Genomic DNA, 14270 nt, shown 5'->3' on the forward strand with positions numbered 1-14270 from the left:
TCAGTGACTGTCTTTCAACGAAAAAGATTAATTGACAGCACCTGGGCTGTTGAAGTGTAGCATTATATGAAATGCAACAAGGAGGAGCCTATTACTGAGATACTGAGATAACACATCATGATATAGGACCAAAGGACAATGTACATTGGTTCTCAGGAATTGGACTAGTTCTCTGTACATACTCCTGTGAAAGCACATACTGCAGCTATAACTACAAACTACAAACATATTCACAGAGGAACTAGAATTCCCCAGAACAGAACACTCAAAAGACAGACTGTAGCTGTGTTCAGAAAGTCCAGTTGGGTAAGTCAAGTCTTACATAATGCCACATACATAACTGAGCAGACTCAAACAGGTACTGTCAAAGATTGAAACTCAGCCTAACACCCTATCTACAACACACACAGCTAGACCTAGAGGTCAGCATTCACCCCTACACTGCATTCTTAAAAGGCAGGGGACCAAGCACCTTAGACAATACTGTAGAAGAAAGGGGGTGTGTCAACATTCAGTTGGTAGAATCTGGAAAATACATGTGGTGAGGCGTACATAACTACAGTGCCTGTAGCTACCAAGATGGCACTGTGGAGAAAATCCTGTGAAGCCACCACACTCCAGATCCAATGTGTGATCACTGAAGGCAGGAGAGGTGAGCTAACCTCCTCTCATGTTAACTGGATCACTGCCACAATCCAGCAGGACAGCTTGCTTTTTGAAAGAGGCTTACCCAGGAGCTCAGTCTTTATAACAAAGGGCTGATCCATTGACCCACGTGCTTTGGTACAGTCTATACTGGCAACAAGTTCACAGGCAGGGCATAGCAGATTCATATGATGATCCTCACCTGATGCTAGGGGAAAGAAGATGAAAGAGGCAAGTGTATGGATTGGTCCACGTTGGATTGATTAATTTGGCATGAAGGATTCGATCCCTCAGCCACCCCTGAATCGTCTGGTCTAAACCTGCGACAGTCCACATGGACAGATAAGGTATGCAGCCTGCCAGCTCGCTTGGCTGATGTAATCGACAAGAGAAATGCAGTCTTCAAAGACATCCTTTAAGGTCAGCCTTGTCCAGGGACTCAAAGAGGGCCTGAGAGGGTTATTAATGCCATGTCTAACTGCCAGATTGGGAGTTGTGCCCCTCTCTGTGGGTAGGAATGTCCTACTCCTCTGAAAAACTGCTTGGCTGTGACATGTTTCCAGAAGACAACTCTCCTATGGGGAAACCTTCTGAAATAGTGGCCAGGGACCCTTTAAGTGTGGTGATCAAGTTACCAAGTGTGGACAAACCCTTACATAAACCTCTGAACCACAGTGCCGGGACAACAAAGTCACCTATCCCACACCACTCCTACACAGTTCTCCTCATAGAAGTGGTCCCAGTATTTTGCAGTGTCTTCATGTATAATCCCAGTGGTAGCGGCTGCTTTCCCCACTGCCCAGGGATGGAATATCTCCCTAAATGTGTAAGATAGTGTCTCCTCTAACCACACCCACAAAAACATGCGTCTCCACAACCAACTGGAACTCCTATACAAGCTCAGGAAAAGGACTGGTGGATAGGGATTTCAAGAACTCTACTTGGTAGCCTGATTGAGAGTAAGAATTACAGAGATGTTAGCAAAGCGAGCCCCCAGTGTAACAGCGGATTTGGTTTTTGGAGGAAGTTATTAGTTGTCTTCACTACCTTTGACAGGCTTTGACAAGAGTTTTTGAGGTGATTACTACAATACCATTATGTAATACACAGGGGAAAGTAATCCCATTCCACTTTTGCACTTTTTGCAACACTTGAGAGTACTCACACCACCCTTCACAGAGCTAGTGGGCTATCTGGGTATGACCAGTGGCTTCACATCTCCAACTGTGAAATCTCATAGGAGATTAGCACCTTCACTGCTGCTTCAAACCCATGCATTTTGAGTGGTTGTCTTTTTACTGTAGAGAAAAGTATTTTTCAGTAACATTATATGACTGTTCCGAAAACAAAATTTCTGGAATTTCTTTCCAGACAATGTTTTCCTTTCCTGAAACATTATTCACATACTGTACACACAACATAACCCACAGTCATGGCATGCATAACTGCAGGACAATTAGCTTACATAAATTCACTCAACAAACTCAGACAATCCAATGTATCCATTTGGTAACTCACAAATATTCTTTAATGCTTTTGGGAAATGGCTTGAGAATGATACTATCAAAATAACATTTTCAATATATATAAATTCAAGAAATGCAGAACCAAACTCAGTTTTTAAGTAGCATTATGTACATACAATACCAATGCTGAATTGTGCAGAATGAAAAACAATTGTTTATCCTTTTCTGAGACAAATCATTAGCAGCATGATTCATTTCAATCATATGCTCTGTAACAAACTAAAACATACATTATTAAATTGCCTTGCATGGTATGTAATTGTAACCCTTGCTTGGAATAAGTGGACTTGCATTTGATATAGCATTTTATAATCGATTCTATTTCAAACAACACTGCAAACAGCAATTCTATAAAGCATTCATAATAAATTATTTTTTTTATTGGGCACAATTAATGTGCATCACCTGAAATTAAAACTCAGGACCCTCAGGTCATGAGCACTGTGCTCTGCTCCTACTGTCAGTTAAGGCCAAACATACAGCGCTGTCCATATGAGTCGATGGCTTCAGATTTTGGTGACGTAAGACTTTGAATCGTTGCAGGATAAGAACTTATGAATGCAATCTCCCTCAGATGGAGCATCTGATAAATGTGACAGTGAAAAATGTAAATGTAAGGCTTTACTTTATGTCTTCAACACGTCTGGGACCAAAAAAGTTTGTTGGCTGCACCATCCCTCCTTGGCGTTCCCTGAAAGAAGAAACATAAAAGTCAACTCAGCAATAGCATGATATAGTAGTGCATATCAATAACTATATAAAGACTCAATCTAAGTTAGATTTGTGCACACAGCATGTCTACGAAACTCCTCTGGAAAATAAGGTGTGAAGGAAGTCACTGGTAGGATGGTGTGGGAATGGCAACAATCGTTGATGCCCTGCTTATCTCTAGGGTTTAGGCGGGGAAAGCAAACTAGTAATGGCTGCAATTAAACTCATATCTGGAAATGGATCAAGTTGGAGAGGTGTTCTGCCATGCTCAACAATTTCCTATTCATGAGCTCTCCCAGGAGACGGCAGGAACACCAAAACACTTGTACTCAAGCTGTTGAAGAAAAACAAGCAGAACCTCACTTGGCCTGTAGCTGTGACCGACCCTGGAGCCGTCAGAGATCTGCTGTTTTTCTCTCTCTCTCTCATACTCACACCCTCAGCCCTCCTCCACACTGGGCTCTTTATCGCTCCGCACTCTCATTTCCCAAACTCAGCGCTACAGGAACATCAACTCGGACATTTCCCATACTACAGCATGCTTCTCATTACCATCTCCTCTCTGGACATGCCGTTCCTTTGTCAAAACTGGAGCAAGATCACATTTACAACCTGTTGTGTAACCCTCAGTTCAAGTGAACTGCAATTAGTGCACTTAGGAAGAGATAAGACGGATTGGCAAGTCTGGCATGCAAAGTGCATTTTAAATTGGCTAATGAATATGACATGAAGGCAAAGAAGAAGTGGATGAGACAGCTTCCACAGCGGTTATGGGAATTTATCCGGATCGCATGCAGATGCGGTGAACTGAGCACTGCTGGAGAAGTGGCCAGCTGTGAGCCGAGAGGAGTTGGGGCTGCGGGACGTCAGTGGGCAGCCTGCTAACCTACCTCCTTGCTGACCCGCCACCACACAGCCAGGAAACACAAAATCCCCTGATCTCATTTCCTGCTCTGTCTCCTGACTTGCAGCACACACAACATGGCAACAGACTGTTTATTCTTATAAAACAGAGCAAGAGGCCAACTGTGTGCATCCATGAAGGCATAATAACATCCAGCAGATGACTCAATGATTTAATGCAATACTTGTGTAAAACACAAGTTCTAGCAAATTCAAAAATAAAACAAAACAATGATGAACCCCCCTGAAAAGAAATTTAGACAGGAAAAAAAAATTATGCTATTAGCATTTAATGCTAGTAAGAGTTAATTTGACTGTATTTGTAGTAATGCTACTGGAACCAATAAATGTTGCTACGAGGAATGTTTTTCCAACTGAAAAAGGTTCATTTTCTATATATGTGATATTATTTTATTGTTTTACTTACTTAAAAAAAACATTTTCCCATTGGAGATAGCTTGGGTACAGGGCAGTCTTAAGAATATGGACTCTCATCAAGTGAGTTATTCTGATATGAATTTATGCTTTATGACACTCAGATTTTGAAAACCGTCAGCATTTTTTCCTAGTGATCAAATGTAATGCAAATTGAACACTACCTGGTCTCAAGGCTAGAACTGTCTAAAGAAATTACATGCTGACTCTAGACAAACTAAAGCCTGGTACATGGTTTGGTTTATAGAAATGGCTGTAATCACTGCTTTCAAACACTGCCATACTATATGACAAATTAGACGACAACAAACATACATGAGGCCCATGTCGGCATCCATATGCCATGCAACCAAGTATAACGTGTCTGGCTGACATCACGCTGCATCACATCATAAACACACTAATGGCACTGTATGCATGGTGATTGCTGAAGAGTCTGTCATATTCATCACACTACCAACACAGTATGGAGATGGCAGATGGGGAAATATTTAATGAGGGATGGGGAAGATATGGCCTGCAGCCAAGAAGCTTGTGGTCTGCCAAGACAACGAGCAACAAAGCAAAGTCTCAATTTCAAAATTCTCAGCAATCCTACTGAATTTACTTAAACTATCATTCTAGAGGCATCATTATGCTGATATTCACTAGCAGAGAACACCAACTGGGGCCCTGAACCACTCTAAGGCAGACAAGAACCCCTTCCATGTGGGGTGGTTGCTTGACCTCTTTTTTTTTTTTAATGAACCACAGTATAATTTCTTTACAGATTTTACATTAATTTATTACAGGTAGCCTGCAATTTGCACATCTGATCAAGAATAGAGATGATTTCATGAAACACAAGGCTGTACATCTCAAAGCTCAAACTCTTTTTCAACCACTTACAGACCCTACCACTTGTGTAACTGGGCTCTGCAGCATAATGAGTTCATTAGAGAGGGATAGTGATGTCAACACATGGAGTCAGTTGGTGAGTCAGTTTGGCCATGCTGCTAACCTCGATAATTTGGCATGTGGACTTTTTTGTTTATGACAAAAATTGTTCACAAAAAGGAATCCTTGTATTATAAGCTTTTTCCCACCCTGTCCCATATACTACAAAATATCATGACACATACCTATGTGAGTAGTACTTGTTGCTTAGATAGCTTCAGTGGTTCAGCTGTTTTTTAGCATTTACATAAAAATGCTGTTGATGTAAGCAACACTCTAACATTTGCATCTGTTTTCTGTTCCTAAACAATGAGCTGCCAGAAAACCTCACCAGCCACAAAACAGACGAGGTGAAATATCTGATGGCATTAACTTCAGGGATATCTAGGGAATTGTGCTGGTCCAATAAAACAAGAGACGGATATTTCCTCATCATTTTGTAATGCCCTGGAAATACACCAGATTAGGTCATTTTATGGCACTGATCACAACGTGCTTTATTGTTGAGGTCCTATACTTCAGTCTTCTTGTATTTTGTATTATATTTTGCCCATATAGTGGTTTATTGGGGAATATTTCAAATGGGCTAAGGAGCGACAAATCTGTGCAATCTTTTTCACAGGTGCTTATCACCTCTTGTAACTTTCTTTGCTGACTTCCTTTGCTCTCTTTTATCTCTTCTCTCCTGTTTGTCATGATCTCCTTTCATTTCATTGGTTTCATTTTCTTCCTATTAAGTCACTTTTTCTAAAACTGTAGCCATTTGCCACTTGAATCGCACCATTGTTTTACCCCGTGAATCACATCAAACAACACAAACGCAGACATCTTTAAAGAGAGTCAACTTTTACCAGCAATTCATTCTATAATCACAAATAACACCGCTACTTATTTAATTTCAAGTAAGCCTCTTATTCTTCTAACGCAGCATTTTGTGATGAAATGAGACATATAACAGTACTATGCAGAATTGGGGCACATGCACACAGTATTACACACACATTTAGTAATTATCTTGTATTCTTCAATCCTGTATGATACAAGTTCCATGTTTTTAGGGAAAAGTATTCAATGTAATTCATTTTCAAAGCCTGCGTCAGCTAGGTCTATGTGCTGGTACAGGGATTATTATCATTCTCCAGCAAAAGCTTTGATGATGGAGTGAGTTAGTTACCACCAGTTATGTTGTTAGATTCCTATAACCTAGAAAGTCTAAGTTAATAAAATGTGAAGAACTGTCAGTAAGTGGATATGCTCACACTTTCTCCTTTGATGGGACCTAAGGTGTGTTGTTGAACACAAGCATAAGGAGCACTCATTAAGAAGTTAAGGTAAGGTCATATCTAATACTGTTGCTTAGCTTGCTACATCTCCTGTTGATATTTGTACAGTTGCAAACAATAATTGCCTCCAAGGGAACATGTCACAGTCACAAAGCCCAGATGCGTGTCTCTTACAAAATCCTTCCCTTCCCTTGCAGTTCTCCATTTTCCATGGTAGCCACATAGCACAGTTTGTCTCTGCTGACACAGAGTAAGCAAGCTAGTTAAGCAATTTGCTTAGTTGGGTTGCAGCTCAAAAAAATGACGACTGTTGTGGACTCCAGCCTTGAAAAGGACCCATGGCTGCAGGGTGGGCAGACTGGTGTTGAATTAACCCAGGACCCTAAAAAGGGTACTAGCGGGAGTGGGAGAAACCCTTACAGCTTTCACTGGAAAAATTACAGTCTAATATGTAGCGTGTAATTATTCAACGGCACCTGACTTGCTGCACATTTGTTTTGGACCTCATCTGATTACAAAATTAAAAATACTTAAACCACCCGTGGACCATTTATTTTGAGCGTCTTCCACAGTCACTTGAAAATACTCTGCCCACTGCAGGATCCGGGGTTTAGCTAAAACGAATCTGGCCTGCACAAAGAGGCTTACGGGCTTAAAAAACAAAGCAACATACTACCATTGACAATATTGCAGTTGACATTCCATTATGACAAGTTACCCTCCACAATCTCTGTACATGTCACTACTTATAATATCAGCAGGTAGCTAGCCAATTCAGATGCTGTTGAGGATAGGAACTACATTAAAACAGCAAGCAACTGTTTTACATCTTTTGGGAAATGGAAAAACATACAGGATTGTTGGTTGCAGGATGGTATGAAACACAGGACCTGATTTTTCTAAATCAATAAAAATTGAACCAATCCTTATAGCATTAAGGGAGCCCTCATAGCATTAAGGGAGTTGAAACAACCTGAGAGCATGTTTCAAACATGTTTTCAGGGGTATTTTACAACAGATGGGTCCTGAAAATGATGCTGGTGTTTAAAACCTAATTCGTGATAACAGAGCTGACACTCAGCATTATGAGCAGTGTTGGGGAGTAGTGAACTACATGCAATTAAACTAGTAGTTTAACTACATTTCGCAGTAGCTTGCTGGTAGTTCAACTACATTCATATTTGTATAGTGATTCAAATTACTTTTTTGCCATTTCTGTGTAGTTAACCACTAAATTCTACAAACAATTTTGGGCCATAAAGGAAAGGAATGATTTTTTTTTATTTTACCATTGCTTCTCTACTGTAATTGAACCCCCTTTGACCAGCTCCGCCCCCTTTTTCTTTCATCCTGTCTGCTGTGAAGGGATGCCCAGCAGTCAGGCAGCCACCACTGCACACTTGACCTTTGTGTAGTGCATGTGCAAAAGGGCGGCCGTTGCTCAGTGCTCACACAGCGACAACGTCATCATGGATAAACCTCCCGAATCTCAGCCTGAGGAGGAATCCCCATGGCCATACTTAAGCAAATGCATGACACTGACTAGCTCCACCGACAAAACCTACGTTTTTACTTGTGAGCTATGCAAGCCGAGAGTAAATACACTCTCTCCTGCAAAGACGTCAAACACAAATCTAAGAACACATATAAAGGTGAGTGTATTAACATTGACTTTGCTAGCCAATTTAGCGAAGTTTAGATAAGTTAGCCACATTGTAACATTACATACAGGCAAGTGATTTAATTCAGTGAACGTTAAGGTTAGTCTAATTAAATAAAGTCTGTAGCGTTAGTTCGTCTGACAACAATTATGTTATGTTTTGTTATAATTTCGTATCACATGTACATTGTCAATTTGATCATTTTTTTACAAAGTAGTTTGAACTACTTTTTCTAAGTAGCTTTAGTTAACCAAACTACATTTCTCCCTAGGGTAGCTATAGTTCTATAGTGCTATAGTTCAACTTCTTCCAGTGTGAAGTAATTGATAGCTTGCAAAGCTATGCTTTCAAAGTAGCTTCCCCAACACTGATTATGAGTTAATAATAGCAACACTGTAAACAAATTCATTTTGTTTCCTGCTCTTCAGAAATTCTACTAGATTATAATATTCTATATAGGGTTCTGTGATGACATAAGTTCTGTGAAGCCCTTTGTGATTATCTATTTTTGTATGAGAATTACATGTGATTAAATACACAGACAGACAGATACACAGTGCTCTCAGGGACATTGTGAAAAACAATGGTTGAGTCAAGCATCAGATCCCTACAGAAGGGCTGTGGCCCCCAGGTGCACTTTACTCACACGTCCTCCTGCAGGCCAGCTAGGAAAGCCTCAATGGCGTTCTGGGGAATCTCCCCATCCAGATGTGCCAGATAGGTGTAGAGACTGACAAAGGTGTCATAAGGGATGCGAGCAGCACCCCCCTCTGGGTCCTCGGTGAGGATTTCACAGGCCTGCTTCATGGCACTGACAATAGTCTGCAGAGAATAGGCACAAAGCAGGACACAGCATGAGTCACAAACCAGGGGCCTCTTACAATGCATTGAAGTAGAACAGTGTTGGTTCACATCAAAAAATGTACAGGTGTTCATCTTTATGGTTTGAAGGTAATGTATTGACAGAGCACTCACAAGCAATAAATAAATAAATAGTACATATGACTATGACACTGGCTCTAGGTAGGTATGTCTGCGTAAGAACATAAATGAGAAGTGCATCTCATTGTTATACTGGACTGTCTTGTGTATAAAAAAAAAAAAAAAAGGTTTTGCATTAAATGTTCTATGTAGAAAATGGAGTGCCTGTCAGATGAAGCTCTGCACTACCACTGTGTGGTGGATAAGGAGAACTACATCTCTTTCACTGCTGTTTGGAATTCATCACTGATGGATTACTCCCCACAGCAAACAGCAAACTGTAATTTACTGCAAATACCCCCTGGCACCTTCTTACATTTATTATGACTTACAAAGTGTGATCATTTTGTACAAATCAGCTCTGAACAAAGATTTACTATCCCCAAACCAGGTATTTAATCAAGATATTACTTTAACCTTGCCTAGTTTTTTTTTTTTTAATCAAAATGTGTGAATTGGTCTAAATTTTCTACCTGTCAATTAAATGAATAGATTTAGCATTGGAACTAGTGTCAGAATGAAAAGGACATGCATGCAGGACTATGAATATATTTAAAGGAATGATATAAAATAATGCATTTCCCCTACAGCTTCTTGCAGCCCTTTCGGTTTCTAACCAGCTCCCATTTCTAATTTGAAACTTTGCTGCTTGCGTCCACTTCCTTTTCCTCTGTGTCTGACAGTACTTTCTGTAAACTCCGTATGTGTCAGGGTGACTTTTCCTCCAAGGGCCAGAAAATACCAAATGTGATCAGACTGTGCTGAAGTCTGAAGTGTATTCCAGGACAGCACTCTTTCATTAACCCAATAAGGAATGGCTTCATGATGTCTTTTCAGAACGCATTGTGGTATACTCTGGCACTGATTTTCACAGCACTCTGTTTTGTTTTTTCAACTTCATTCCCCCAGTAGCTAACGCTAAGTTTTCCCTATGAAAAAACTTCCTTTGTTCCATGTTTATTTCTCACACCAACAGAAGCAGCACAATGATAGCAATGCAACGCTGATCCTAATGTGAGACTTAAGGTCTCCAGTTTGGAACAACTCATCCCCTCGCTTATGTCTCATTAAATAGGAGACAGTTCAGTTTAAAGAATATAATACATTAACATTAGTCATTTTGAGAAGAGTTTGCATGTTTAACTACAGAAAACAACACAGAAAGCCACAACAACTCCAGGTAAGGTCCAACAGATCTGTCCATGGGGTGAATAAATCACAAATCAAACACACATTTGATCAGACTGTCATTTCCACATGCTTTACATTACAGTCAAACTATACCATATCTGAGCAAGTAGAAATTTAGCAGGTTTCAGACCCACTAGCCCAACTGGGCAAGTAAGAAGAAAACTGTAATGCTGTACTATTTACAGAGAAAAAACCTATTCAGCTGCAGTATTAGGAGTACACAGCTAATTTCAAAAATAACAGTATTGTTTTATTTTGCACACTCACCCCACCTAAGGCACTGCAACCCAGAGCAAAGAACTGCATCCAGTCAATGCTGGTAGCAAAGTTTCCAAGAGCCAGAATGTTGTCCAGTTGTTCCTTTGGCAGGCAAAGACCTTTCCACTTCTGACATAACTCCTCCTTCGTAACAGTTTCTTTTGGTGCAAGCTACAACACCCACAGAGAGGAAACCAAATTCAATGAATAAAAACTCCAACCACAACACCGGGTAAAAATGGTGACGTAGGCAGATGTGTCTTAACTGTTTACAGTAGAAATGTCCCAGGGCTGGAGTACTCCCAGTTAACAAAGTTGGTGTAATTTAGTTAAATAACAGTTTTTGAGGCACCTGTTTATGTAGAGTCTTCAGAAGCCCTGGTGTGAGACCTGTATCTGTCTTCTGTGTTGCAACGGGCATCTCAAGTCTCTCTTTAACAGGAAGAATGTCTCCCTTCGATAGAGCAGAAAAGTACCTAATGACGAAATAATAAATAATAATATTTTATCATTCATCAGAAAGTAAGACACAAAAAGATGCAAGCTTCTTTAGAAACCTGTTGTAAATGACAGCACCTCGCACTGTTGATTGTAATGCGTTTTGATGTATGTATCTAAAACAGCAGTTGCAACAGGGATAAAGAGAATACTTAACATTATCTATGAATTGAGAATTTGCTGAGGTTTGACTACAGCAAGTGAACTCCCTATGACAGGCATTGACAGGTAAAAAAAAACTCATGTGGTTAACGCTGCTGTCGGGTCCTCCGACTTGACAGCCCTGCGTTGCTATCAGATGCTGTAAGGTTGGCTAAGATAACTTACGCAGCCGACCACTGCAGCACGTCGTGTGGTTGCGTTCTGATGGCAGCTTTGGTAAACTGTTTCAGGATGTCAGGAAGCTCAGGAGGAATGTTGATTTGCTGGACGCAAAACATCGTATCTGGAAGAGGCATTTTCGCTGCTAACAAAAATAAGAATGTAATGGGACACATGGCTGGTTTATTAAAAAGCAGCAGGTGGTAAACCTTCCCCAAGTTAGTAAACGTTAACTACAAAGTCGCTAATTCTCACGTATTCATGTGTAACAGGAATTCCTGAAGCTAATAAATGCGTTAGAGTTGTCAAGCCTGCAGCTATCGTTTGAAAATAATTATTTTATCGTTTAACTAGGGAAGTTTGTTCTTCGCTAGTTAGCTGGCTTGGTAGCTACAGTTAACATAATTTATAACTAGTATTTCGAAACAACATCAGGAAAACTCCCTGCATCCATTCATTCAGTCATCAACGTTGGTATGATTTCATTAGCTCTTCTAACTAGCTATACATGCAACAGTAACAACTGGCGTTTACCTGTAAATATCAGAAAAGCCCTGTTGAAAATATACGAATCAAAATCTTAAGATGCTCAAGTTAAGATGTTCAATGCACCTGGCACTATCAACACATGTAACGTAAAATAGTACAGCTTCCAGTGTCGTAGCAACCGGGATGTTTGCTGAATGGTGATCCTAGCAACTGCCGAAACGTTAAGTTTGTCAGAAATACTATAGTGAGTACTTACCAAGATGTAATACTATTTCTGCTCCAGCATCATTGCACGTAGACCTGACCAAACAGGATCTTCATTGCACAACATTAAAATGACAACCGGAACTTGCCAAGAAAGGATGTGTAGTACGTGGTCTTCCTTGTGTAAATTGTTTTGTGAGTATCTTACTCAGGGGGAGCAAGGAAGAACCGAGTATTTCTGCAGTTTCTGCCTTCCAGTTAACTAACATTACCCATCGAAGTAATTATGTCTGCACTGTGCATTAGGGCGCAAGGTAGCTTTGTCGGCATAAGGTAAACAACTTCAAATACGTTAACGTTTAAGGAAAGAAAAGAAACAAACTAGCTATGTAGCTACAAATATTCCAAAACCACATGACCACAACTGCACCAGCTGCCGAACTAAGTAGATTTACAGGGTGTCGCTTAACGGCCCTTATTCACACAACGCCTTTTAAATCCTCTGAATTTCTCCAACAGAATACTCTTCAAAAGTAGATCAGCAAATGAAACATAAAACGTCAAGATTTCTCACCTCTTGTAACGTTACGCCATTCACCCCGCCAGGTGGCAGTGGGTTGCAGCTTGATATATGATGACCAGGAAATGACAAACGTCATTTATAGACTGACTATCCGGGGTTCATAGTCTACAACTTGCAAAGGTTTGTAGATGAAAGTTGCTCAAGGCGTTCATATATCAAGCAAAACGTTACTGTCACAGCGCACGTAGCTAACTGATTTGTATCGTTAATATTAGCCAAATGAATGCTTCTAAACAGTAGTACTGGACACGAAAGAGCGAGCTAACGACCACCCAACTCGCTATGTGAGTTAAGAAAACGTCGTCACTTTGGTACTGCTCGCCTGCTACCTAGTTTTACCATTAGTTTGCGTTGTTTCTGCGTATGAATAGTCAGCTACTTAGCAATATATTCAACAAGTGTCTTACTGTTTTATTTTCTTTGATCTTAAATATCTGATCAGTTATATCAACTAGTGTTCTGTGTAGAATGGATGTAGCAAAATATTTATTAAGGATTGGTTGTTCTGGACCAATGATGCCTACACTGGCGACTCTGCAGCATGTTCATCACAGACATTTACTGTCTGTACCATTTGAAAACCTAACCATTCACAGTGGAGGGCAGGTCGGATTGGAGCTGCCATTGCTTTATGACAAAATCATCCATCAGCACAGAGGAGGGTTCTGCTTTGAGAATAATGGCCTGTTCTCCTGGCTTCTGTCCCAGCTGGGGTTTGAGGTCACTCTCCTTTCAGCTCAAGTCAAAAACCGCATCACCGGTGTTTATGGGCCACCGTTCGATCACATGATCATTATGGTGACTCTGGAAGGGCACCGGTGGCTCTGTGATGTGGGCTTTGGGGCAGGATTCGAAGTTCCCATGTCCCTTGAGACAGAAGAGCCTCAGAAGCAGGGTCACGGAGTATTCAGGATCAGGCATGAAGGGGAGATCCTCTTTTTGGAGACTGCAGAGGAAGACCTGGGAGAGACGGACAGTCAGGGACTGCTGGCGTGCAGAGGTGACGGGATAGAGATGAACCTGGAGAACAGTTGTAGGGGCTGGACTGAGCTGTACAAATTCACCCTTCAGGCACGGCAGCGGGAGGATTTCAAGGCCATGTGTCATTACCATCAGAGCTCTCAAAGTTCTGTCTTCTACTGCAAGTCTCTCTGCTCACTTCTGCTGCCCAATGGAAGAGTGAGCTACATGGGACGCAAGCTGATCGTAACCAGTATCCCCACTGAGGGAGGAGGACGGACAACAAAGCACACCCAGGATCTGACCGATAAGGAAATCCCTGGTATTCTGAGGGAAAGGTTTGGCATAGTATTAAACTCTGCCATCTATCCAAAAGATGAGGACATTGTTCCACCTGCTGGCATTTATTAACATTTTTTCTAGTTGCATTTTACACACTGGACTTAATTTGATATTTGTAACCTGTGCAGATCGCTACATTTACATGTACTCATGCAAGGAAACGTTTAACAAATGTTTACATAATCACAGAGTGATCAAGTCAAGCCACTTTCAAAATGGCCCGGCACAGTTATGGGTTGTCAAATGCCAAATTATAATAACATACATTTTACTGGTTATTACAACTGGAGCAGGATCCTAATAAAAATGTTAAATTGAATGGGTATGATGCAGACCTGGAATA

General features: G+C 40.8%; 2 protein-coding genes across 2 annotated transcripts; one reads left to right on the forward strand and one right to left on the reverse strand.

Annotated features, from left to right (window-relative positions):
* Positions 1 to 2792: 2792 nt before the first annotated feature.
* ropn1l (rhophilin associated tail protein 1-like) lies at positions 2793 to 11910 on the reverse strand. Its single transcript, XM_036555219.1, has 6 exons — positions 11884 to 11910; positions 11356 to 11494; positions 10883 to 11006; positions 10540 to 10701; positions 8747 to 8922; positions 2793 to 2862 (listed from the first exon to the last, which is right to left on the reverse strand). The coding sequence occupies exons 2-6, from the start codon at positions 11484 to 11486 to the stop codon at positions 2793 to 2795; spliced, it is 663 nt and encodes a 220-aa protein (XP_036411112.1). The 5' UTR covers positions 11487 to 11494; positions 11884 to 11910.
* Positions 11911 to 12930: 1020 nt separating this feature from the next.
* LOC118772699 (arylamine N-acetyltransferase, pineal gland isozyme NAT-3-like) lies at positions 12931 to 14241 on the forward strand. The gene has a single exon (XM_036521251.1). The coding sequence runs from the start codon at positions 13094 to 13096 to the stop codon at positions 13994 to 13996; it is 903 nt and encodes a 300-aa protein (XP_036377144.1). The 5' UTR covers positions 12931 to 13093; the 3' UTR covers positions 13997 to 14241.
* The last annotated feature ends 29 nt before the right edge of the window (positions 14242 to 14270 follow it).

This window comes from Megalops cyprinoides, chromosome 2 (assembly GCF_013368585.1).
Source record: "Megalops cyprinoides isolate fMegCyp1 chromosome 2, fMegCyp1.pri, whole genome shotgun sequence".
Classification (NCBI taxonomy): Eukaryota; Metazoa; Chordata; class Actinopteri; order Elopiformes; family Megalopidae; genus Megalops; species Megalops cyprinoides.

Coding starts and splice junctions, on each gene's coding strand:
- ropn1l (XM_036555219.1), bottom strand. CDS start 11,486: ATGCCTCTTCCAGATACGATGTTTTGCGTCCAGCAAATCAACATTCCT. Junction 11,007..11,355: donor GTGCTGCAGTGGTCGGCTGC/GTAAGTTATCTT, acceptor TTTCGTCATTAG/GTACTTTTCTGCTCTATCGA. Junction 2,863..8,746: donor GCTGGCCTGCAGGAGGACGT/GTGAGTAAAGTG, acceptor TTCTTCTTTCAG/GGAACGCCAAGGAGGGATGG.
- LOC118772699 (XM_036521251.1), top strand. CDS start 13,094: ATGGATGTAGCAAAATATTTATTAAGGATTGGTTGTTCTGGACCAATG.